This window comes from Hippocampus guttulatus, chromosome 5, assembly GCF_054856545.1.
Source record: "Hippocampus guttulatus isolate MCC_2025c chromosome 5, RoL_Hgut_1.0, whole genome shotgun sequence".
Classification (NCBI taxonomy): domain Eukaryota; kingdom Metazoa; phylum Chordata; class Actinopteri; order Syngnathiformes; family Syngnathidae; genus Hippocampus; species Hippocampus guttulatus.
Window position 1 is genome coordinate 10,469,373 of NC_141265.1, and position 26,821 is coordinate 10,496,193.

At 40.4% G+C, this 26,821-nt stretch overlaps 2 protein-coding genes and 1 long non-coding RNA gene across 5 annotated transcripts; 2 read left to right on the forward strand and 1 right to left on the reverse strand.

The window, feature by feature from the left end:
* Positions 1-103: 103 nt before the first annotated feature.
* On the forward strand, positions 104-3,131 carry LOC147205015 (uncharacterized). Its single transcript, XR_015101025.1, has 3 exons — positions 104-701; positions 1,313-1,462; positions 3,022-3,131. It is a non-coding gene; the product is annotated as an uncharacterized LOC147205015 (long non-coding RNA).
* vps33a (VPS33A core subunit of CORVET and HOPS complexes) lies at positions 1,955-6,962 on the reverse strand. Its single transcript, XM_086112347.1, has 13 exons — positions 6,838-6,962; positions 6,510-6,575; positions 6,252-6,379; positions 5,944-6,130; positions 5,303-5,419; positions 5,040-5,214; positions 4,762-4,955; positions 4,298-4,424; positions 4,127-4,194; positions 3,838-3,975; positions 3,312-3,449; positions 3,054-3,222; positions 1,955-2,510 (listed from the first exon to the last, which is right to left on the reverse strand). The coding sequence occupies exons 1-13, from the start codon at positions 6,937-6,939 to the stop codon at positions 2,317-2,319; spliced, it is 1,803 nt and encodes a 600-aa protein (XP_085968473.1). The 5' UTR covers positions 6,940-6,962; the 3' UTR covers positions 1,955-2,316.
* Positions 6,963-17,261: 10,299 nt separating this feature from the next.
* Positions 17,262-25,997, forward strand: LOC147205017 (rabphilin-3A-like). Of its 3 annotated transcripts, XM_086112098.1 has the most exons (17): positions 17,262-17,287; positions 17,394-17,405; positions 17,669-17,800; positions 17,911-18,040; positions 18,469-18,552; positions 18,620-18,767; positions 20,298-20,477; positions 20,571-20,753; positions 21,017-21,096; positions 21,463-21,537; positions 21,858-21,967; positions 22,080-22,206; positions 22,286-22,342; positions 22,452-22,606; positions 22,891-22,972; positions 23,106-23,202; positions 23,308-25,997. In XM_086112098.1, the coding sequence occupies exons 1-17, from the start codon at positions 17,277-17,279 to the stop codon at positions 23,436-23,438; spliced, it is 1,794 nt and encodes a 597-aa protein (XP_085968224.1). In that variant the 5' UTR covers positions 17,262-17,276; the 3' UTR covers positions 23,439-25,997. The 3 variants fall into 3 exon arrangements, with proteins under 3 accessions (XP_085968224.1, XP_085968222.1, XP_085968223.1); XM_086112096.1 differs by lacking the exons at positions 17,262-17,287; positions 17,394-17,405 and having other exon boundaries at positions 17,675-17,800; XM_086112097.1 differs by lacking the exons at positions 17,262-17,287; positions 17,394-17,405 and having other exon boundaries at positions 17,675-17,800; positions 20,622-20,753.
* Positions 25,998-26,821: the final 824 nt, after the last annotated feature.

Genomic DNA, 26,821 nt, shown 5'->3' on the forward strand with positions numbered 1-26,821 from the left:
AAAACAGCATACAAATACAGTCCGAATTCAGACATATACGCATCCTTACATTTTGTCTGTCCCGCTTGCAAAATATCATTTTTCAACCTCCGCAAATGTCTATTTAATTGCTTGGAATCAGTTAGTAATAGTGTATTTCAGATGTAAAAGCGTTTTAATTGTATGTTTTGGACGGCACATTTCGTACTGTGACATCATTTGCTGCGATCAATTTTACATTGCATCAAAACTAACAGTTCCAGAATGCACACGCCAATGAATTTGAAGCAACGTTTGATGCAATTCAAATTGTTGATTGTAATTGTTCCTCTTTTACCTGCAAAAGCAAGTTTGGTTATTTGCATTCTTACAAAATTATGACATTTTTTGTGATAGGTATAGACTAGTGAAGCATGAAAAACATGTTTACATTTAAAGCGTTACTGAGGTGTGGATTTCGAGTCCAAAATTAAACATCTTCAATTTGAGTACAGAGCTCCACGTCCAAGCGCAGGTTGAATCTTTTTGTCTTTTTACTTTCCCACCATGTAGTAAGTGGTCCAACGGGCGAGAAGCAAGGAACCGAAAAGCACAGTGTAGCTGAAGAGGACAAATTTGAGGATTTCCCTGAATGTCCGCAGGAAGCGGATAAACAAAGGCTCGGAATCCAGATGCACCTCCTGTGTCTTGTGCCTGGGAGCAGCAAGAGTCGGGTGTCCCAGGTTCCCACCTCGTCCCATTCTGCAAACACACACTTGTCACGACACGAAATAATGAAGCAAATAAATAATGTATAGCATTTAAATTCAAGCAATTGTATTAGAGGACACACTCTCATGTTGACGACTGTTTAATAATTAATCTGCAGATTGCACTAAAAGGTTTCAGTATTGATCTTAATTTCACAAACAACGCCTCTTCAGTCATTACTTTAGCTCTCATAAATCTATGCTCTTCAAAATTCACACTCAGAAAAGGCCATAACTAAAAATAAGCACAATAATATGAAAACATTAAATTTACATTTAAAAAAAGGACCAGTGAAATGTAAAACTGTGATAGAAGTTGCAGTCAAACCATCAATTATCCAAGAGGAAGTCTTTCAAGACTTTAATTTTTAAAATGCTGTAAGTACTACTTGCTAAAATAAGACACACTTATAAAATAATGTACTGTTTATGAAGCATCATAAAGCTATATGCTGTTAAATTGTATTCCGGTAAATAGTAAACAAATGATATATTAATCAAAATGAAAGCATCCAAACATCCACAAGCAACAGTCGTCATTATTGTAGCTTTAAATTAAAACTCATACCTTGATGTTGTTGAAGGAGGACCGGCGGTGTTCACAGGGCGGGCTGTTACTCTCTTAGCCGCGAAGTTGGCTGGTGCAACCTGCAGCCTTTCAACTCCCAGCTGAGGAGGAGCCAAAGCCAAGAACCGATCACAAGGATTTTATTCCCCTGGGATTGATCCTAATGGTAGTTATGCCTCCTGTGCACCTGCTCCTCAGACCCACACTAGTATAATATAAAACCCAACAAGCAAACCTTACTCATAAATCTAATTAGAAAAAAACATGGATTTATCCATGAAGAGTATACCGAGTATGCCCTGTCAGCAGGGAGACCTGTTTATACAGTAAAGACAAGGAGATGATATTGACTGAAGACCTAAAGCCTTGCTGCCGCACAGTTATTCTCTGCCGGAACATTGAGCAAATGGCTTCCTAATTCAATCAGTGTCCTGTGCTGTCAAATGATAGGATGCTGAGGCCTGAGCTCTCCAGACGGCGCAGGAGCATTATCGGCTGATCGGGAGGCCTGTTACTGCACTAATTGCTCCTTCCGAGGGCTGGGCCAGTGATGACAGCTCTACTCCCACCTCCCTCATCAAAATCCTCTGTTAAAAAAAAAAAAAGATGCATTCACATCAGTAGTGTTGTAGACAATATTGAATAATAGAGGGACCAGTTTAACTTCTTGATTTAGTTCATATATTTTATCTGAAAAGGAAGAAGCATACACACAAAGAAGAGGAACGATCAACAATAATTGTAAAAAAAAAAGAATAAATACATTTTTTCTCACAAATTACATTCTGACAAACGCTTTATTAATACATACAATAGCTTCTTAATAGAGAAGTGACTTTCTCACAGTGTACAGTAACAATAAGCCAGTTTTTCATTACCTTAGTACAATTCAGGAACAGAAAGAGCGCAATCCATTTCCCTAACATGGACATCAATGAGACACCTGCAGCATGCTGATACTAACATGAAGAGATGTCAATCAAAGGGTTGTTTGATGTGTGCAGGTGTGTCACAGTTGACTCAATGCATCTGAGCTTCGGGTGTGTCCATGAGAGATTTGATCCATGATGCACCATTGATGAGTTTGGTTGTCGCTATAACGTATTCCATCCCGCTGTCCTCCATTTGAGAAAGGAAACGGAGAGCTGCTATTTCGGCATATGTCACTCCTCCCAGGAAAAACACCAGCGTTGTCCTGTTCTCCCCCTGCTGGCCTGCAAATTAGTCATAGATGTCATCTCACACACATCCAGTAATATACAAACCTGATTGTAGCTCTCATTTTTTGATCCACAACTTTGAGATATACAGTGGAATACAACTATAGGTGCATAAAGCCACGACTAGAAAAAAATAAACATTAAAAGCATCCAATTATTCATCAGTTTTGCTGAGACTATTCTATTATCACCTTTGAAAATCTGTTCTAACATGGGCAAGCAGAAACAAGCCACTGAATCTAATTTCAGAGTTCTAATTAACATATTTCAAAGTGAGTGTCATTCCCAACAGGGTTGACACCTCCAATTGCCAATATGGCAGTGCTGGTGGTGACTTGATAAATGCCGTGTTCTTATCTATCACTCTCTTTAACCACATGTACACATACAAAAACAAGTGCAAACTGCCAGAGGTAGGGTAACAATGTCAGCCTAGTGCGATCCATCTATTCATTCGCTTTTGCCCTCACACAAACAAAGCCTTACTCTTATCTATGTCTTGCAGGCAGAAAGAAGACTGTTTGTGTTGGCTCTTACGTTTTTTGTGGAGTCCAGCAGGCAGCTGCTGGCGCTCCTCAAAGTGTGGACCCGGAAGCATCTTCAGCACCTCCTCGATGCTTCGCCACCCTGGCCTGGCCAACAATTGGGTGAGTCGGATGCTTAATGGTGCGTAGCCACTGTACACGTAGGAGATGTCATTGGGGTTCTGAAAGAAAGACAACATCAACTCACTAAATATAACCATGACCTCATCACAGTTAAAAGTTAAAACATGTAATTGCCTGCTATTCATACTTGCTCATTTGCATCCTCCATCCACAATTTAAGGGTTTTTCTAATAGTAGGGTTATTATTCCTTGAGCTGGTCTGTGGTTTCAGAAGACCCCCTTTCTCTAGGTTGTTCAGTGTCAGGATGTGCTCATAGCCATAGGTCTTATATAAAAGAAAAGCAGACATGTAGATACAAATTAATGCATGTCACCAAAGATATCATTATTGACAAAAAAGAGAGTAAAGGAATAAACCACATTGTATCATGATACACTATAGAGAAAAAGCACAACCATACACAATAACATAATTACATATTGCGTCAAACCTATCACTTCCACCGAAACCGTAATTGTTCATTTTACAAAAACATTTTGGACAATTGCACATTTAATACCAGGGCACCTCCACATTTCCATTTTCTTGAACTTGCTGCAAGAGGAACCACCAGATGTTCGGAAATGTTTGTCTATTCAATAAAATGTATCCGTCATAGATTACAACAGATTTATTGGACATTTTTTAAATTTCATTTTATTTTTCACTCTACCTGGAGAATCTCCCGCTTGTAGTGATCAAGGACCTTCTGTTTCAGGCCGTTGTTACAGACGGACTGCATGCACACAAGCCGCAGAATCTTGATGAGGGGATCCTTTTGGGCAATGCGGTCTTCAATGTAAGTGTTCACCTGGGTTATAAAACATCCAAGATATTAAAGATATACCCAATACATAATTTCTCAAAACTCTCAAATCTGTTTTTGCCAGCAAACCTGCACTAAAAATATATAATTGCAATAGATTGAATAAAAGATGGGTTCAAAGACTACAGGTAGGTACCTTGTCTGTGTCAACTCCAGTCATGAACTCCTGCTCCACTGTTAGGTTATCAAAGAACGCCTCAGATGCTGAAACAGACACAAGCCAGTGAAACAAACTTTGGTAGTTAAACAAACTTTTGTTCTTCATCAGATGTGTAAAAGGAAGTACAGCAACTGATTGTTTACAGACTTGTTATGTCCTTAATGAGTTCTGCAATGGATGTGTGGTTGGCCAGAGAGCTCCGTGCTGCCTGCATATGAGGCAATTGCGAAACAAACTGCTTAATTTCGCCCACTGTTTTCGCATTGTGTCGTTCCTGTAAAATAAGACAACAAATATGACATATCGATAGTTAATCTGCCATACTAAGATGATAAGAAAGCACTGGGAACATTGTTACGCTTCCTGATGGAAAAAGTACTTCATCTTATCTCTTTACACTTACCATCAACTCCCTAATCAAATGGATTTTCCCTCAAAACCTTTGTGACAACATATCAGATTACAATTTTATCTGATTGTAATTCAGTTAGGCTCTCAGAAAGAGATGACAACATAGCGTTTGAGTAGCTTTTGTAAATATAGCACACATCTTTGCAGGTTTAAGAGTGGATAAACAAGTCGGGGTGGTTTAAAGTTGCAGCAGGACCAACCTCAAAGGCAGCAGAAATAATTTTGGCCTTTTTACTGAGTGCTGCGCCAACAGCATTGAAGTTTTTGTCACGGATTTCGGCATAAAGTTCCTCTGCTGAATTGAGTTGCAGCTTCTTGGGCTCTGTGGGCAAATCTTTACTTGCTTCACCTTGTTTTTTCTGGGCAAACTTCTCAGGTGGCAACTTGACATAACCTGCAAATTAAATTTAAATAGAACCTGGTCACTAAACAAAGGAGTAAGACATATGTCATGAATATATATACTGTGTATCCTTACCATTAGTGATTCCATACATTTCATCAATGAGACCTTCATATGTGAGTTGTGTAGCCAGAGGAGTCAGCAGGTCTACATTCCGGTCTAAGAGAAGCAGGGTGTCAAACACGGGCAGGATCTGATTCTGAATACCTGCAAACTCCCTTTTCATCCTCAGCATCATGTTGGCAACATGCTAATAGCAAACAGAAAAAGACAGACAATAAATATCAGTCGACACGCAATAAAATGTTTTGTTGTTCAATTCTTTCTGCTTTGCCTACCCGCGCACATTCTCCTTTCCCATAAATCTGTGGAATGGTGCCATACAATGCCTGTAATGTCATAAGACCCTTGGCTGTGTGGTAAAGGCTTGTTTGGTCATTTTCCAAGTAGCACTCCTGTAAGACAATGCAAAATAAATTAATATCACACTCAGGACAAAACCATGATTGCTTTTTATAATTCTTTCATGTTACTGAATTTTTTATTCCACAATTGTCTGCCAACTGATCATGTGATGGACACTGCTGCTAATAACGGGTGATTCAAGTGATTGTAATCTCTATCTTGACCACTGGATGTCGTACAACCCAACATGCATTGGACGTAATTAGCTGAATCAGTGATCATTTTTCTATTAAAATGCCCCCACACCCTCTGCCGATGATTGTGCTCTTTTAAAGCAGTTTTTTTCTTGCACTGCATTTCTTCTCGTGCTTTATAATTTTAGTAAGATATCTTTTATTTCTTTACTTTGTCTTTAGTTCTTTTGTTTTTAAATGTTGTACTTATAATCATGAGAAGCCCACTTACCTTGCCTACGATGAAATGTGCTATAAATAAGCTGCCTTGAGAGAAGGCACTTCATTTAAAGAGTAGTGGGATACTTGATTTTTCTTTTAAATGCAAAGATTAAACACACCCTGAAGGCACTTTCATATTCCATGGACAGCAGGTCACCATCATAGGGAATCAGGTCCAGGATATACTCATCAATGTTGATGAAGGAGCCAAGCACACCCTGCTCCTTCAGCCTTTGTTCACACAACATGCTCCGCCGGGGTACAAAAAGGATGTGAAAGTCACGGGTCGAATGCAGCTTATCTTCACTGACAACACAAAATACAAGGCATGGGCAGTTAGTCGTGTATGAGGGTGACTTTCATGGATTTAAAATCCTGGACTGTCTTTAAAGGACCATGTTTTGAAATCGAGACACATAAAACTTACTTGAATACATTCTCAGCAATAATATCCATGAGCTCTAGTCTTGGACGGACAAAGAAGATGATGTTTTTGACATCGGCCGAGGGGAGCCGGCCGGTCTTGAGGGTGAACATTTTTTCCACCTCATGTTCCTGAACCAAAGAACAACATGCACTTGTGATATGAGGCAGAAGAGGCAGGTTTTTGCATTCAACTCTGATAGCGTGAACAAAAAAGCCTTACTAAGTCAGCAATATGAATACACATGAAGAGTGCAGTTACCTTAAGTAGGGAATATTGCGCTATTAGTCCAAAAGGTCCAGTCAGATATTCATCCCAAACTATGGCCTACAGAACAAAAGCAAATACAAAGCACATTAGTACCAAGATCTGCAATGTGTAAAAAACACCATCTGTATTTCAAAGTTTGCCAATTTTAAATATTTTCGATATACAGTATGTCACGTCAACTCATATGTCAGTCAAAGCTCCAAACACTGTTTAGCAGGCTCTGTTGATGGCTACACAGCGATGTCAGAGCCTGACTCCGTTCCTCTGTCTACGACAGAGATGAGTCTCCTGTTGTTCTTGCCTACATGTTAAATATTACCTTGCTTCCAGCACACTTGTCCAAGAACTCCCTGAGCTCCTTTCGTGCTGCTTCTCTCAAAATGTTTAAATTAACTCTCCCGTATGATAAGTGGGCAGCCATTTTTCTTTTTCGCAAATCACGTGACTCGTAGCCCTCACGTGACCATCGACACACAATCCGACACAAAAACAACTCTCTGAAGACACGAACGACATTTTTTTTTGTGAAATAACAGCCTGTCAAATTCCTCTAAGTAAATATCACTATTTCAGTCAGTCTAACTTACATGACATCTCGGGGAAAACAATTGATTTGTGGGGCAAAGTAACTCCACTCTGCGCATGCGCACTGGGTGAACTATGGTCACGAGAAAGCTCATCGCTGTCTATTTGTTATAGCAAATGTCGGGAAAATATTGTTTGAGTAGCACCTTTGGGATGTTTATAAACATATACAGTACATCGAACACTGCCTATATGCGAGTCTTCCGCAGTGACACTTATTCGGAGGTGTATTTTTTTTTCTTAATTGAAGGCGTGGCATTCATTGTACATCCAGAATAAGCAACAAAAACAATACCTCTAAAAACACACTTCACGGTTGTAGTGTTTATTTGTCACAAAGTGAGTATGTTGAAGTTTTACGTGCCTGCTCTACTCATCTTAAGCGTCAGTTCATCACGTAAAGAAACAAAACGGCCGTATTTGACACTTTAGCGCAATAAACAAGTTGTCTTTTAGATGGCGCAATTGCCCCATTTTAGAGTCCCTCGATTCAGTCTTGAAGGAAACGCGAGGAATTTTCGAATCGCTGTCTAGAAATGTGTGCTGCATATAACTCGTAACAGAATATTGTCGAACAGATTTAACACAATTATTTAAGAATACATAATTTGTGAATCAATTATGCGTCAAAAACAATTTTATTGTATATATCACAATATTCAAATAAAATGAAGCGTAGAGTTAAGACAAATACTTTCTCGATGCGTATATTCCATGAAAAATGAGAAATCTCAGAATTGTGCCCCAGTGCGCCTTGCCAGACACATTTTGATCAGGTGGCGACTGTTCACTTATGCATTAGTGTTATCACTTCACGTCCAGGGGTTTCCTTCCCCGTGAATCAAGGGCTTTCATTCCCCACGCAGAATAGAAGGCGAGTTCCCACGCACACCGTACAGATCTGTGCCTCGAGCCACGGACTACTCCTCCGGGCTGAATATTAAAATCCAGGCTCCGGTGTGACAAGAAGCATGAGTATTGACTGACTCCTTTGCCATAATAGTCATCCCTATATCAATTCTCCGACAACTGACTGAGAAGGAGAGGATGCTCTGGATTCTCAGGTATGTCTTTGCATCGCCGGAAGCATGACAAAATATTGAAATTACGCATTCTCAAACTGAAGCATCCGTGAGGGTCGCGCGTCCGGCCACTGACTTGAATGGATGCAACCTTTCATTCACAAGAGAGGAGGACCGATAATGATCTTTTACCTGGAGCGTTTTTCATTGTCCCCTTATTAATTCGATGTGCCCCATCTCCACTTACTCACTGAGTCACCTGCATGAAAAATGGCAATTTGTGCAGATCATTGTTCATGCATGACGCTCCTGTTAATTAACCTGACAGAAGGAGCAATTATGTGCATCCTTTGATTGATTTCTTTGGTTTGGGGAAATAACTGTCTTGCATTATTCTGGAAACCATAAGGTTTTTAAAAGAGCAAATTACCATTCATGGCAGCATAGATAGGTGCTGAGTGTCAATTTGTCTTGAATATAGTGTATGTGCTGTGTTCTATTTTTACACCTTCTAAAATGTATTGTGAATATGACGAGCTGGCAGCCCTCATGCAGTCCGTGCTTCCCGGTTGCAGTCAGATCTGGAATAAAACCACAGACCTGGTAAACCATGTAGGACATTGAGTGGTTGCGCTCCTTGGGCGTTGCTGCGGGATTTTTTTTGTAGCTGGATGGAAAACCTCAATGAATCCCTTCCAATTATGATGTGGACAGGGCATATGTGGACTCCAGTGGGGCCATGAACAGGTGCTTCTGTCACCTTGTTGTTGTGTTGTTGTCTCACTTTGCACCCACAAGTTACTACCTTTGTCAACTGATGCTGGAGGGTGGCAGAAGGAGCTGGCTCTACCATCTCCATTTCTTTCTACAGACCTGAAACCCAGGGATTAAATGGGGGAGGGGAGAAAAACCCCCTCAATATTCTGTGTGAGAAATATCTGCGGCTGCCTCCTCTCACATAAAAACCTCGTACAGTATACGATTGGACAATGATGTGTATGCTTATACATCTTTTATTTTTACAGGCTTGTCAGCACGGACGAAATGGTGCAAGTCAAGTCAAATGCAAGGAAGAATATCATGTTAACGTATAGAGCAGTGTTGAGGGAAAAATGGAAAAGATGGAGGAGTGTAGTAAGTGCTCTGCGTGCTAACTGCATTATTTAGAATGATGAGAATCAAGGCGGCCGTTATCAGATTCTAATGTCATTGGCTTATCTTCCACCCTGATGATGACTATGACATATCTGAGGTTGATGCATCCTATCTGATCCACTGACACAGTTTCTTAATTTAGCATTGCACAGGTACTGCCATGATCATACATACTGATGCACATGCACTCAAACTGTGTTAAATCATTTTGCTTCCATCCCACCCTGCTGTTACCATGGTCACGGTTGGTGAAAGGTGCATGTGTGCTCCTCAAAATCTCTTGTATTTATACACTTTAGAACACAATATGGGAGCTGTCAGTTTTGTACTAAGGTTTCCTTTTAGTTTCCCAAGCAATCTTATTTTGCCATTTGCAGTCAGTCTGCAAAGGGGAGTGTCTTCATCTTGAAACTCTCATCAGTGTAGTGGGTGAGGATCAATGCCTTTCTGAAAATGGCGATTAGATCTCCTGGAACGCTCGGGCATTACTGAAGAATCTGAAGTCATTAATGAGGCCTATTGATCAAGTTAACTCATGAGAGCCTAGAGTATAAAAGAGGCCAAAACTCACTTTTATCATCCCTGGACGTTTCGAGCTTTCAAGGTCCGACAGAGACCATTTCAACTGACCTCATATTTGTTTGGGTTTTGGAAAGAGAGATAATCTGTTCTGTTGCCATCATAACCACCATAACTCACCCGACAGGCCATAATTTAAATAACTGTAGAGTATAGTTATTTAAATCATCGTGACAATTAACCTTCTTAGAACAATAAAGCACATAACGTGACAACGTAAATAAACATAAATGACAGCCCGTACAGATAGGAGCTAGCCAGTCTGCAGCTATAGTGCTTTCAGTGAACATTAGCAATCGTTAATGGAATTTTCCTTCATTGCAATAGGCAGTGGTCATTAGATATGAGTGTTTTGCATTAGGAGCGTGGTCAAGTAATGATTTAAATTCATATCTCGAGGCACCACTGTATCTGAATTCTTCGACCAAAATGTATTTGAATATAGACAGAGCTGGTGTAAAGTATTTGATTTAAAGCAAATTAATACCTCTAATCAATTCAAAAATGAATTCAATTGAAATGGTTAGTTAAAATAAGAAATATATACTGTATACATATGACTTTCTTAAGCCCATATAGGTATCCTACAGACCAAGGGTCACCATGCTGTCCACAAGGAACACATGAACAGCTCAAGGGCCTGTTCTGGAAATAGCTCATCAGTGAGATATTGTATATCACAATTTTTTGGTTGTTATTCTCACAAAAACTTGCACGACTTACCAATCATCCGCATCAAACTTATTTCGTAGCTATTTTTTCTTTATATAACACTTGCAATTGTTCAAATTTGGAAATGTCAATATTTTTAAAAAACACGTATAAGGTGAAAGGTCAGTATTGCAGTGCATGAGCAAACCATAGTATTTGTGGACTCAAACAATGACAATGAGGTGATGTACTCCCAAATAATTTGAGCAAATATATGATTACAGAACTGTGTATCAAACTCGCAGCCCTCAGCATGAACCGTTACCCAATAAAGAGGTCTCAGTTTCAAAAAGGCTGGTGATTCCTGCTGTATAGTCTCTGTGGCGTAACACTGTTTCCAGTCTTGAACAAGATTTTCTTTGCCACCAAATCTGTAACAAATCCTCTGGGTCCTTATTTACAGGGTCCCTATTTACTGCCACAGTTGTAAATTAAGGACTTGACACTGTCGAACATATCTTAAAACATGTGTATTTGCTGTTGAACTATTCTGGAGTGGATTATCATAAAAGATACTTAATTACAAGTATTTGTTTGAAGTAAGCAGTGTTTTCCTTAATTTTGAAAGAAATGGAGAAATTCTTGAGCAGTATTGATTGCAGGGATGGCTTTTGATGAGTCTACAATATAGTATTGATGCAGATTTAGTGTTGCTTGGCCTTGGCACAGGTCTTTGCTCTAGTGCCATTGTAATTTAGTTTATGTTGTGCTGATTTAAGAATGAAAATAAGCTAGCGCGAATGACTCTGCATGTCTCTTGAACAGTGCTAAGGGCACAGCAGAACTAGCAGCAGCTTAGCTTGTTGGAAACTGGATGGTCTTTCTTGTTTCTGCTCCAACGATGCGGGACTTGGGGCCTTGCCTGCACAGACTATTGGGCTGCAACCTTGCAACACTTGTCCATTTTACAGGGGAGGTGCCCTCACAGTTGGTTTTTAACAGATGGTGTCCACCAGCACGCCTGTCTGAGCTAAACATACTTTATTTTGCTGATGCAGTACCCCTAAAAGACAGATATCGTTACTGTTTCCCATGCAGAGAATTTATCTAATTTAATACCCGCTGTAGATGTTTGATTAAGATCTGAGAATCAGAAAGCTTTCAGAAATGCCTTGAGAGAGGGGACGTACACAAAGTGAACAGCACTGGGGGTTGAAGTTGTAAATAATTAAGAAATGCTGAGTGATGTTTTCCTCCAGTAGCGAAGGGCCGCATGGTGCAGGGCTCTCTAGTCCAAGATCACTATTCGCTCTTGGGATGGATGACGTTGGTGGAATAAATGGGTGCCCGTTTTTGGTCTTTTCGACAGCATCTCTATCGAGTATACAGTATGTGTTCACTATATTATATGAAATGTCCACCATCTAAAAATAACTGTTTATCCAAAGCAATATTAAAATATATACTTCAAACAAATTAAATAAACAATTGACACCATCCTATTCAACTTGCCAGCACATAGTCTGAATTTTGTGTCTTTCAGCAAAACTGTCCAACGGTGCCACTGTGAAGCTATGATTCAAATTTATTTTTCCTTTTATGTTTTGTGACTTTTGATTTACTGTTTTGCTTTGATTGAATCAAGCTAATTAAATTTAATCTCCAACATCTTTTATCTGCATGAGAAGCTCTGGCCTGGGAATGTGATTTGGTTGTTGTTTATGCAACAATTATTGATACAAGAATGGATACTTAACTGGCTGCACAGGTTTGGAAATTTGGACTCTATTATGACACAAGGAATAAAAATCCATCCATCCATCCATCCATCCATCCATTTTCCGATCCGCTTTATCCTTACAATGATTGCGTATCCCAGCTGTCTTCGGGCAGTAGGCAGGGGACACCCTGAACCGGTTGCCAGCCAATCGCAGGGCACACACAGACGAACAACCATCCGTGCTCACACTCACATCTAGGGACAATTTAGAGTGTTCAATCAGCCTGCCATGCATGTTTTTGGAATGTCGGAGGAAACCGGAGTACGTGAAGAAAACCCAGGCAGGCCTGGGGAGAACATGCAAACTCCACACAGGGAGGCCAGAGCTGGAATTGAACCAGCTACCTCTGCACTGTGAGGTTGCCGCGCTAACCACGAGACCACCGGTCTACCACCACTACCCAAGAAATAAACAATAGTTAATTTTTAGACTACTGTGACAGTCTGACAATGAACTTGGCAATAGTTATAAGCAAAGGACTTATCAAAGACTTATTACCATCATTTAATCTTTTCCCCCGCATTTCAGTTTGCACCGAGTGTTTTCCTGAGAATTTAAAGTACCTTACTTCCCAAACGGTATGTATGTCAACCAATAATTAAAGTCTTCACATTATGCGCTACAATACTGGTCGGTACCTTATTCTCTATTCCATAATATCAAAGCTGTGAGACGTTTTGGAGATCATTAATAATAAAAAGGAACTTACCACAACACAGGAAATCATTTCATGCATTCAAAGAATTGACCAGGAACCCTGGCTGTGAATCAATGCATGAGTAGAAAATAATGTGCTGTTCTTTTGTGCCAAACATGCTTAAAGGGGAAGTCAACCCCCAAATTTCCTTTTCAATAATACGTTCTATGCGTCTCTACTCATCTCAACATGACATTATGATTAACATTGTCAATGGAATATGAGTTCAGCAGCAAAATCCACCCATTTTTAACCATCTCAGCGGGCAGCCATTTTGACCCAAGAGATGGATAAAAATGGGTGGATTTTACTGCATATTCCACAAACACACTACTATTCAGAATGCCGTGTTTAGACTAGTGGGGCTGCATACTGGCATAGAACATATTGTCAAGAAAATATTTGCGTTGACTTCCCCTTTTAATAAATATTGTGAGAGAATTTTACATATTTAGACAGAAAGAAATATGAATATACCCATGACAATAGCTCGCAAATTCTTAACAAATGTTGGACCTCAGCTAATTTCTTTTAATGTTTTGAAGAATGCACTTGGTAAAATAGTTATTCAGTTTAAAATAGTATGATGTACTGAAACGGTAAGACTATCTCGCTACTTGTAAAACATGTATTCACATTATTACCCGATGAGCTGTATGCATATTCTGTATTGACATGACCATAAGGCACCTGGTTAGCATGAACCTCCTGGAAAATGATTTCACAAAATGTGCCAATGGATCCTCTTGGCGGATAGCTGGAGGTGGTGGTGTAAGAGGTAAAATATGGTTGTTTCTTTATTTGTTTTTTTAGTTTTTTTAGCGTACCTTAAGGGCTAACAATAAGACGAGCAGCCTGATGAAAGATGCATTTAGATAAACAACACCACTGCTGTGAATTACAACATTGGTCTCTAATTCTCATTAACCCGTTTTTGAAATGTCCTTCAAGTACTGTATCACTTGGGAATTCTTGTCCTGGATTATAAATAGTGTTTCCGTGTCATTATAGTCAATATATTAAAGAGGGGACACATGCAGGGTGTCAGAAATTTTTATCACTGACATAGTTGCTGTTCTCATTTTGAAACTTGAAAGTATGTTCAAGTGTTACAATAGTTTATTATGGCCCTTTATGGGATTGTTTGTTTGTTCTTAATACCTGGTTGATCCTGCTAGTAGAATATGCTTGTCTCAAAAGTGTGTGTGTGTGTACTATTTCTTTAGGAAACATTCAATTTGAGCTGAGTGGTACACCTTGAACAGTACAGTGATCTGTTTGGAAAAGTTGACATTTTATGGGAAAATCAAAGAGAACAGATTTGCTGCCCCTCCCTCCCCCACTCACAGTATATGCAACTTCCAGAGAGTGACAAGGCGTGACCATGGCGTGACATATGAGAAGATTTTGATACCTGTGACTAGGTAGGGCTGGGTAATTAATTGAAATGTAATCGTGATTACGATTTTGGCTCCTCTCCATCTTGAAAACATTATACTTTGTAGAAGAAAAACGATTCGTGTCGAGCAAGTGCGTGCGTGCACAAGTTCCCAAACTTGTAAAAGTACCCTGAATGCACCATGGTACTTGCACAGCAAGTGTGAGAGACCACACATGCACAGCAGGAAAAGCCTGTATTTAATTTGGGGGGGGGGGGTGCTCTTATTTCCATTTAGAATTGTGAATAATTAAGAGATTTCAGTTTCAATGTCCTTTTTTGATGTGACTTGAATAACTGAGCCGTTGATCACAGTATGCAAAATCTTGTCGGCCGTCTGTGTCAAATCAGTACAAGACACAGAAGTAGACGATGAGATAGTACTCAAAAGCAAAGAAAATACCATCATCAAGTTAATGAAGTTCAGCAAAATGTAGATTTTTATTTAGACTTGTTCCTGCTTGATTATGAGTGTGACGGGCACTGTTCTGGAAATGTGAGCATGATGTGCGCGCACATGTTTGGCTATGCCACCACTCAGTGAGGCGATTTGTCAACCTGGCCAACCAGAAATAATTTCTGGTTACTCCCCTGCTCACACTTTAAATGATTTTCCTGCCAAAAGCCGTCAACACTATTTCTGTTCTGAATAGTCTGGGCCTAATGTCTTTTCATCCCTGTGTGGTATGCAGCTGTAAGATCCATAATGATCCATATTGGATCAATCCATCATTGTCTTGCATGCATTGTTGTCACCCAGCCTACTTTCATACCACATGTGAACAATAACATCTTGTAAAGAAAATGCTGACTGAACTCTGTGCTTTCAGTGAGCCTAATGAGTCATACACCTGCTTTTCAAAGTTGCATCAATTCGTGCTGGTAACTCTTGCATTCACTTCAAGCAACTAAGATGAGGGCATGACCATGTTTCTAAAAATGCCTGACAGATGCTTTGTGTGTAAAATGTGCTCGGGGAGTACAGATGTAGATATCAATTGACTATCCTCTTCGGCCCGTAAATGCCTTGCTAAATCAGTCTCTTCTTCCCCCATATGAAATTCTGTACAGGAAATTGGTGCATGGATGACTTCATGTTTATTGTTTTGCAACTGAGTGTACATGCTAAATGTACATTTAGTTATTGCATTATCTAGTGCTAGATGTCACCATCGACAAGCACTACAGTATATTTGGGAAGGTACTTGGAATAAGGATGGTTCTGAGGTTACTTTAAATACTATCATGGTACCTACCCTCCCCGATATTTTCTGCCATATCATCATTCATTCATTCATTCATTTTCCGAACCGCTTTATCCTCACTAGGGTCTCGGAGGGTGCTGGAGCCTATCCCAGCTGTCTTCGGGCAGTAGGCAGGAGACACCCTGAACCGGTTGCCAGCCAATCGCAGGGCACACAGAAATGAATAACCATTCGCGCTCACACTCACACCTATAGACAATTTGGAGTGTTCAACCAGCCTGCCATGCATGTTTTTGGAATGTGGGAGGAAACCGGAGCACCCGGAGAAAATCCACGCAAGCACAGGGAGAACATGCAAACTCCACACATGAAGGCCGGAGCTGGAATTGTACCCAGTACCTCTGCACTGTGAAGTCGACGTGCTAACCACTCGGCTACCGGGCCGCCGCCATATCATCATATTGTGTCAATTTTAACAGTGTTTCTGGCCCTATGTCTGCAATGCCTTTTTAACATGGAGATGAGGCAGATTCATTGCATTTATAACCTTGGCCCGTATGATGCCATGACTGTAGATTAGCAAGACTTAGTGTGACATTAAGGTGGAGACAGTCTATTGTAATTTGCTTCAAGTGGTTAAAAACCTTGTGGTATACTTAGTCTTTCTTCTCCTCCTCGAAGACAGAAATGTATTACATGCTTCCCGTCCAAAGCGATTGACATCAAATGTGATCACTTTAAATGTCAGAATGGGCGGCTTCTTTACTTGCTTCTTTCCATTCTTTACTAGTTTTTGACCGTCTTGTTGAATTGGGCAATTTAAACCGGTACGCGTGAGCTACGATCGTTAACAGGCTGCAAAAGAGCATCGCATGCCTCAGCGTCAGCCTGTTGCTCATCATGGCATGCGTGTGTACATGCGTGCGTGCGTGCATAACGCGTCAATCCCGGGAGGTTGGTTAATCGAAAAGTAGATCTTCGGTCAAAAAAGTTTGGGCACCCCTGCCCTAATGCAACTGATTAAATAGGGGGAAAGAAAGCCATTGACTGGACTGTAAATATGAACCCTGCAAATGTGCATATCTTGCAATTGGTACCCGTGGATTCATTTGAAGCATTCAGATTAATGTAAAAGTGATTATAAAAATAACAACCAAGTGTTTAGAAGTTGAATTGATTTATGTCCATTGTGGTGGTCATAAATATGATGTCCGCAGTATTCAGTTTTGACTCATTCATTTCATCAATCTGTAGCAATGAAATGTATCTGGTGGATTGCCAATTATAGCTCTGCACTGTTCTGGCCCATTTAGACCAAATGTCCTCTCTGATGACAGAGCAACCTGTAATTGCAGTTAAGTCAGTGCAGTGTAAGCACTAGCTAAAAACAATGAAATAGCTAAATGTGTGAACTGGAGGTTTTAAATCAGAACTAATCATTCTTTTAATGACTGCTTAGATAGTAGAAAAATTAATTTTCTACTATCTAAGCACAACAGAATCCAACCTATTCATGCTAGAATTTCAGTCTTATTCGACTTTCGTGTTGCGTTCATCTGTCTTGTAGAATGTGTTAGTGCTGCTATGACTGACAGTGATAAGCAGCAGCTCAGATCGCTGGGTGCCCAACGACAGGCAGAGAGCCATGCACGCGAGGTGAGCACGATTATCAGCACATGGTGTTGTCATTTGGCTGTACGATCACCAAAAACTAATGCTTTGTTTCCACCCACATCCTGCCGTTGTGTGATCTGTGACACAGTGATAAAGAGCAGTAAGTACCTCAATTATCTGTCTCATCTTCCCTTTCACTGTATTTTTGTGCCCTCAAAGTGTAAAGAAGGAAAGGTTTTGTACTTTGTACACTAATATGAGAAGTATGTTTACATTGCGCATGTTGCATTAGTTTAGTCAAGGCATGTGTGCTCAGTTAAGTTGTTACAAACATTGAATGTGACGTGTGTGTTACGGCATTTAAAAAAAAAATCTGTCTGTCTGTCTCTCTGTCTGTCCATCTGCCCACTTTTCAAATGCCAGGGGCAATTGGACCATGCAGCCAAGCCCTGGTCCTGGTTCTGCTCCAGAGTTGACAGATGAAGAAAAAGAAATTATAAATGGTGTTATAGCACGAGCTGAGAAAATGGAGGCCATGGAGCAAGAGAGGATTGGGTGAGACACTGAAACTCGCCAGTGCATGGAAATGTGTTCATTGCACAGTGATAATTTCACTTTAAGTCATTTTAAGACAGCTGTCAATTAAGTCAGGTGTGCCTCTGTAGGCGCTTAATAAACCGCCTGGATGACATGAAGAAGACTGTGTGTGGGGATGGACTGTCTCGCTGTGTGCTGTGTGGGGAGCAGCTGGGCACACCTGGGGTCAGCTCCGTGGTGTGTGAGGACTGCAAAAAGGTAAGAGCTGAAATAACCCCAAGTGGCAGTTTCCTTAGGAATTGGTGTGATGTGAATACTGAGAGATACTAATTCTCCTACAAAATTAGATAGTATTACTCAATTCAATGCATAACCCATGATAGAAATCTGCAGATACTGTACGCTGTGCCCTCTTAGGGTGACAGCCGCAACGGGACGTCACCATAGCGACCTCACTGGTCGTTGACTAAGTGTTCCAATGCACTGGCATTGAAGCAATGAAACTGTACAGTGCTTGTCTCATAATGTTGCCACACGAATGGGAATTTGTGACTCCAAATCTTAGGAGCAAAATTATACAGCTGTTTGATTTAAGTCAACATTCCACCATCTTATAATTAATGTTGTATTTGTAATAATACTATAAATGGCAAGCAATGGGCTCTATCAGTTTTCTTGTTGCGTAGAACATGTGTACAAAGTGTGGGACCCAGTGCAGCAGTAGGCCCCGTGCTGTGTGGCTGTGCAAAATCTGCAGAGAACAGCGAGAGGTGAGTGTTTCCTGCTAGGAAATGAAGAACTTACCCTTAAGAAACCTGTAACACAGTTTTTTTTCAGGTTTGGAAGAGGTCTGGTGCCTGGTTCTTTAAAGGATTTCCCAAACAATTCCTTCCTGCACCCATGCCATTATCTAAACCGAAAGATCAACGTGCCCAGGAAGCAGCCTCCAAACCGAGGGAGGAGACAAGTCAACATCAACAACCTGGTGCGTTCAGTAGCCCGCTGCTTTTCGTCCGTTTTGGTCATTATTCATCTTTTAGCTTGGGGTAGGCCTACTCGTAGATCCTGCAACACACATTTTCAATTGTACATTTTCTTTCTCTCGGGTCAGAGTCAGCCTCCTGTAACTGGTAACCAGGTTTCAGGCAAGTTATCATACACTGATCACGTGCCTCGAAGTTTTTCCCTCTACATTTAAATTTTCAGTGGATTTATGGCAACCAAGTTTTTAATACTTCAGTGGGTGTTGACTACATTTTATGAAATTTCATTTTCCCCCACTACTATTTGAATTTGACAGTATCTATTTATAAAATTCAACAAATGTGGAGACACAATGTTTTTCAAGGAGCAGTTTGTTAGATTTAGCTCTACATTTTGTTTAACCTTAAAATTCATGATGCCGCATCACTTACTCAGTATTCTCTGTTTTGATCCTGGTTGGGAAAAGACTTGACAATTGATCTTTTTATGCTAATTGTCCAAAATAGTCCTGCTTGACATGAACCGTAGTAAATTTGAAATGCCTCTGGCCTTCAAATCTGCCTTAAATATTGATGACAAATTGAGTACAGTGCTGGAACAATTGCTCTGAGAGATTAGTCAGTGTTGACGTGATACCATCTCACATGATGTGAATGTCACTTTACATCACATTTTAAAGATAATCTATTGAATATGGATCTAGTGTAGAGTTGGCATGTTTTTTTCCTGTATCTCTCGAATATAAAATGTTCTCCGTACCCGCTGCAATGTGCTCGCGAACCCCTGGTTGGGGAAAAACTCTCAGGCCTTCTCTACACCAAACACCGGTTTGGTGTAGAGAAGGCCTGAGAGGTACACTAAAGCAAATTACGTATCTATTTCACATATATCTTGCCATAGAATTTGCCCTTTTCATTTTTTTAGGCAGGAAAGACTCATGCTTTACATTTTCTCACGGGCAAATGCTGACCCTACGATCCAACAGTATTTGCCGCCAATGTTTTTTCTGTCATCCAATTCTGGTGAATATGATCAATTCTTAGCTGCAGTTTCTTGTTGCGGACCTACAATAAGTGGACTTTTCTGTGAGAGCTTCTTCTCCATGGTATTCTACATTCAACGTCTTCTGAATACAGTTACCTCACTTTTAAAGAGTGGCTATCAAATTACTTTTTCCTACTTGTCAGCTTTAACAATTTTAACACCCTCTTACCTCCACCTACCTCAATGCATTTTCACCAGGAGTGCTGCTCAGTGCAGTACATGGGACAGTTTGTCACATGACTTCCTGATAATAGAAAGGCTATGAACTATACAGTTGTTCCATGTATGCACTGTAGTTGACTGCTGCAGCTTGTTGTACCGAATGTAGGTCAATGCCTTTGAACAAAAAGCTGCAACATCCAAAGCATCCAGAGAGACTGGGGAGTTATTATATATTCTGCTGCAGTGAGAGCCAGAAGTGCGAATATACCGTCTTCCTCATGAATAGTGCGTGTTTGCGTGTTTACTGTATTATGCTCATTTTTAGAGCTCAAGGGCCGTGCTGGTTATCCACCTGTGGCCCCGAAGCCATCAGTTGTACGCATGGCCACAGGCAGTGCCGGCCCTGAAGAGGCAGAGCAGGGAAGCCCCGTGGTGATGAAGAGGATGGTGCCCGTTCAGAGCTCCAGACCGCTGCCCGTTGTGACACCGTCTATGGCTCCACAGGGTGAGGGGCAGCTGGGCCCCATTCTCCTATACATGCCCTAATTATTGGGCCTCAATTTTAAGCAAAATTGATATCCTGCGTGTGTGTTTGTAGGTCAGGTGGGGCGTGAAGGAGGTGCTTACGCTTGTGGTGCTGTCTCTTCAGAGCAGAGAGCACCTTCTGCTATACGAGAGGACAGAAGGCAGCCCGCCGCTTACAGTGCTCCTCCTGCCCGACATCAACCTCCCCCCGCCGCAGAGGAAGAGGAGGTCAATGACTATGATTCTGATGAAGCCAGTGAGTACATCACGTGCACCCTCTTTTCTTTGGGGAAACACTAAATGACAGGTTTTGGTTCGTCAAGGAGACAATTTTTGTCACAAATTTCAAATGAGTTAGTAATTTTTTTCAAATTGCTGGCTGTTTTGGAGTTAAAAAAAATTGAGCATACATAAAACACACAGAGCAACAGGGTATGTGCTATATTTTCAAACCTGACCCCAAAAGCATTTAAAAAAAACAATGACGTGTACTGACCTGTCTTGATTGGTCTCTTTCAGCCACCCTGGGCTCTCTGGAGTTCAGTCTGATGTATGACCAGGAAAGCAACAGCCTTCATTGTAGCATCCTTAAGGCAAAGGTACGTATGGCTCTCCTCATTCAATTCTTGCACCAAGGGACAATTCTACTCAAATGTGAGGTCGTTATGTTCGTAATTGATTAAGCACACCTCCTTTCTATGTGGCAAAATTCAAATCAGTGCATGTTTGTAGTTTGGCAACTCCTCTCATGTCGTAATCAAGCTCAGAAAAACAGACTCAGGTGTCTGATGTGTTCATTAGAGAGTTGTCGTACATAGTTACTGAATGTTTCTCCTCAAGTTATTTTGAATCCTGTTGTAGTAATATTTTTATTAATTATTTTATTAATAAGTTATTTAAACTCAACATGTCCCGAAAAGCTCCTTATCAACACCCTTTGCATAAATTATTCTTCTCATCCCCAGGGCTTGAAACCTATGGATTCAAATGGACTGGCAGATCCTTATGTCAAGCTTCATCTACTGCCAGGAGCTAGCAAGGTTGAATTAAAGAAAAAAAAACGTATTCTAAAGTATGCACAGCACACCTATTATTATCCAGATGAGGGGAAAAATTGAGGGAATTATGACTATGGGGTTTCTAATCTTCTGTAAGCTCAGGCCTGACACCTTGTGGTTAGAAAGAAATTCATTCATTCCAAAAAAGGTGTGGTATACAAAAAGCAACATGTCATGAATATGTCTGCTGTTTTCTTCATGCAGGCACTTAATAGAAAAATGAGCTAAAACATGAAAGCAGCCAACATGAGCTCTTGCACCCTTCATTATGTCTCCTGTTCTGATTTCTTCTTAATTAACAGTCAACAAAGCTGCGCACGAAGACCTTGAGGAACACTCGCAACCCTGCGTGGAATGAGACACTCACCTATCATGGCCTGACGGACGATGACATGCAGCGCAAGACCCTCAGGTGGATACAGAGAGTAGTCACATTCAGATTAACCAGACTCACATTGCATAGCCAGTCTGTTTTCAATGGCCTCCTCAATATTGTATGGTGTCCTGGCACTGGTTTTGCGCAGGCTGTCTGTCTGTGATGAGGACAAGTTTGGGCACAACGAGTTCATTGGAGAGACCCGGGTGGCACTGAAGAAATTGAAGATGAACCAGAAGAGAAATTTCAACGTGTGTCTGGAGAGAGTTGTTCCAGTGAGTGACGATGATTTGCAGCCTTGCATCGGTTTTCTGAATCCCTAACTGAACCACTGATGTGATGTCTTCCTCACAGACAAAGAGAACAGCGACAGCAGGTGGAGCTCGAGGCATTGCTCTCTATGAAGATGAGGTGTCCCTCTGTTTCCCAAAAATAACTAAATGCAACACATTCCCCCCAAGTTTATTTTTTTACGACGCCTATGATATCTGTACCCTCTTACTCTTGCTGTGTTTTCTAGTCTGCAAAAGATGGTGGAGAGGTAGAGGAACGTGGTCGCATTCTTATCTCCCTCATGTACAACACCCAGCTGAACCGTCTCCTCGTGGGTGTAGTGCGCTGTGTTCATTTGGCTGCCATGGATGCGAACGGATATTCTGACCCCTATGTCAAAATGTACGTATTGCACTGCAAATAAGGAGATGCTTAAATGGGTCAAATTGTGTTCATTAGCGATTGGCTGGTGACCACTTCGGGTTGTACCCCAAAGTCACTTGGAAAGTCTCTTGCAGATATGTTTTTCATCCATTTCTCTCCATTTTTTGTTCTGCAGTCTACCATAAGGGCAGTTTTATGTGTAAATATACAATTTGCCACAGCTGTAGTGTTTTGGACAAGCTTTATATTGCTATTGAAAGTTTTTGAATTTGACACTGAAAACCTGCTTCTATCATTGACAGAGTTCTGAAACCCGACATGGGGAAGAAGGGCAAGTGCAAAACTCAGATCAAGAAAAGGACTTTAAACCCAGAGTTCAATGAGGTTGGTAGGAGAATTGTTGGTAAAATACAAATATGTTGAATGAAAAAAAAAAGATCTTCACAGATGATTATTGACCACTGCTTGGATATGACAAATACCGTATTTGGTAATGTGTGTCTTTATTCCGTCTCAGGAATTCAGCTTTGATATTAAACACAGCGAACTGGCTAAGAAGACTTTAGATGTCTCCGTGTGGGATTATGATATTGGGAAGTCCAATGACTACATTGGTAAATATTGGATCACGATTGCATTGATAAAATCAAATGGAAAGTAAAAAGAATTTAGCTGTCACTTCACTGCCACGCCCTCACCCTTTAATTCCATCCCTCCAGGTGGCTGTCAGCTGGGCATCACTGCCAAAGGGGAAAGGCTAAAACACTGGTATGAGTGTTTGAAGAACAAAGACAAGAGAATTGAGCGCTGGCACACATTGATGAATGAGAATCACACCGCAAGTGATTAACTACCTGTTACAAAAACAGCATGAGCTAGAACAACCCCCGTCCTCTTGGTCCGCATTTACCTCTCTGTGCACCTTTTTTATATAGCCTTGTTTTGTTATGTATTTCGGCACTACTCTTGTGCCTCCTCTGTCATTTTCTGTTCTCCCTGTGCTGGCTTGATCCACCATCTGAGAGATGCACTATATCAAGAAAGGTTACCTGACACACTTATTAACTCACGAATCAATCAAGAGTTGGGCTAGATTCCTTATATCACCCTGAATCCGATTTTCATCCTACAATAACCTTTTAGACAATTCTATACTTACAACTTTGAGGTTACAGTTGAGGAAAGGCCATTTTCTGCCCCAGCATAGCTGTGCGTGCCCCAGCGCGTAATTGTACAACGGAAGGTCCATAAAAACATGGTTGGATGAGTTTTGTGTGGAATAACTTGCACAGAACACCGACTTCAATCCCATTAAACCCTTTTGGGAACAGAGATAACGAGCCATCAGGCCCTCTCTCAGGTCCAACTTAAGTGATGTCTGACCTCACAAATGTTCTTTTGGAGGAATGGACAAAAAAAAATCTCACAGATGACTCCAATCAGACCAGAAGAGTGAAAGAAGCTGTTGTTACTTCAAAGTTGGACCCAGTTATAATTGCTTTCATTTTTACTAAGGTGTATTGATCGTGCAGCCAAATAATTTCCTGTATTGTGTGCCATAGTTGACTTAAAGGCTATTTATTTATGAAAAACAAACACCAGGGTAAAAAGAAACAAGGAAAGTCTCGGTCTACAAGTATGGCCTTTGTTCCTCCAAAATGCATTTGCTGGAGTCAAGCGCATGCAAACCCCAAACTAATGTACAGTATACAGTATGTCCTAAAGCCTACCCAAAAGCATGGAAAATTGATGAAAACAGGAATCATACATGTGGTCTGAAAGTGGAGCCGAATTTTCAGTTTTGTTATTGGAAAAGTCCGTTTTCTGTGACATACTGTACAACACGGATGAAAGTATAAAATAATTGTTTCTGGAAAATACTTGTTTGCGTGGACTTAGCCAGCAATTTCATTTATGTATCCGAGACCTGTAGACAAAGAGTTGCACAATTGTACAGCGAGCGGTATGTCAAGTCTGAGACATCGGTTGCTTTGTCGGCATTGAAGAAAAAAAAAAAGCAATATGTTGTAGCACACGGAGGTCACAATCATTACTGAGGATCCTAAAAGCAAAAAGCTTGCGCTGGAACATTCACCACAATGTCAAGCTTATCTGGCGTGATAATGTCACACCTGATGATAACACTTGAATTATACAAGCATGCCAAACCACTGATGTGTAAGAAAACAGGAAAGATAATGTATACAACCATGAAGAAATGTTTACATACCAATACATTGCTCAGGTTAGATAGAAATATGACATAAGTGACTCATGAGTATTTGGATCCACCAATTGATGTTAATTTGTGATTTGATTAGAGCACACCAAGATAAATAATAGGTGTATTTGTGTGTGGTTACTTAATCTGTGAAATTTCAGTTTGTAGTAATTAACACGCAGACAGATTTTCTATGTCAAGTTTTACACTGAATGCAAACGGCAAGCGTTCACTCCTTAACAAATTAGTCAGGAAAAAAAAGTGGAACTGTTTTTGTCATAAGTGTGTGCAGCCTTACCTGCATGCACTGTGCTTGTGACTCTCATGTGCCTGCGGCAGTAGTGGCCCACTCTTACCCCAACACACCATTTGCACAATGCAGGGTTATTCTGCCACTCCCTCCCAATTCATGGCTTTGTGGCGTGTATTCAATAATCACAGCAAACCAATCAAAGCACACCTTACAAAGTGGAATGACTCCAATTTATAGAGCTGTTTGCAAGTTATTCCAAGTACAAAAACAAGAAATTCTATGCATGAAGTTTATTGTGGTACAAGTCTATAGAGTATACAAATCGATATAGAGATATGTATACAGTATCTGTATGTAGTTTATATATATATATATATATATATATACCGTATATATATATATATATATATATATATATATATATAAAACATACACACCTATACATATTGTGAGAATAATCATGTAGTAATTCTATTAATGTTTACATCTCTTAGACTTCATATACAAGAGGCCATGTTCTGCATGACATGACTATTTGAATAAACTGCTAAGCTGATTTGATAAGCATATAATCACATGGCTCTTAAAAGGTAGCAGTTGCAGATTGAAGAGAGTCTTTCATCACGGTCTTGTTGTCTGCACAACATCTCTGTCCCCTGTGGCAGTGTGTAAAGGCACCTGCCAGTAGCATCATGTACATAATTCTATTTTGTGCTGCTTTGGCCGCCGTGGTCATTACTTGAGATCAACACAAATCATGTTTGATTGATTGTTTGCTTTAAAACTGGAATCTCTCAGAGCATTCTGCCAACCTTGATCACTGTTGTACTGTAAATAGAGTAGCGCATGCACTGGGAACTTGTATGTTTGCACACAATGTTGCATGCAAAAATTTTGCAGAAGTAACACAGGTCAATAAAGTCAAATAAAACCAATCCATGTGTGGTGTTGAAACCAACGTTCTCCATGGGTGTGACACCCCTGGTCATGGGTGGTTGATGTTAGTGAGAACTAAACCAAATGAATAATCATTACCATCAGATTAGTTTAAAAACATTTATAATGACTGGAAAACTTAATCATACTAATTTTAAATCATTTCATCCATTTTGAATCCCCTGCATCATGTCCCATCACTGGACACACTGCACCATTAGGTACACCTTTACAACCTCATGCGTTCTATGTATGGTGTCCTTCCTCATGTGGATTCTAAGGATCGGGTGAAACTTTTCCCCATTAATGACCTATAATAGCTCAACTCAGTTAAAATTAAAATATTTTAGAGATGGAAAGTAAAAAATAACTGCGATAATGTGGTTGCACAACAGTGCACACTGGGGATGTACAGTATCTGAATGCAGCTAAAGTAAATGGTAGAAAGTAACCTTGGAAGATTTCTGCATTACTATACACCAATGGATATAATCATATTTCCAGCAGGGCTATTTTGCAATGGTGATGCCAGGTACATGACCAAATGATGACAATAGCCAGACATTTTCCTTATATGATCTGGTTATAAAGTGTAGTCAGTACCTGTATAAGCCAGCATTTATATTGACATACTGTATCTCAAACATTAATCACTCACTTCTACCACCTTGTAAGAATCCACATTTCTTTGTTTGGGGCACACATACTGAGGCTACATGAGCAAAACAGCAAGACAATTAATTTAACAGCCCCCCCCCCCCCCCACCCTTCTCTCTCTCTCATTCTCGGAGTCAAAGTTATTACATAGTAAGTCACATAGTAT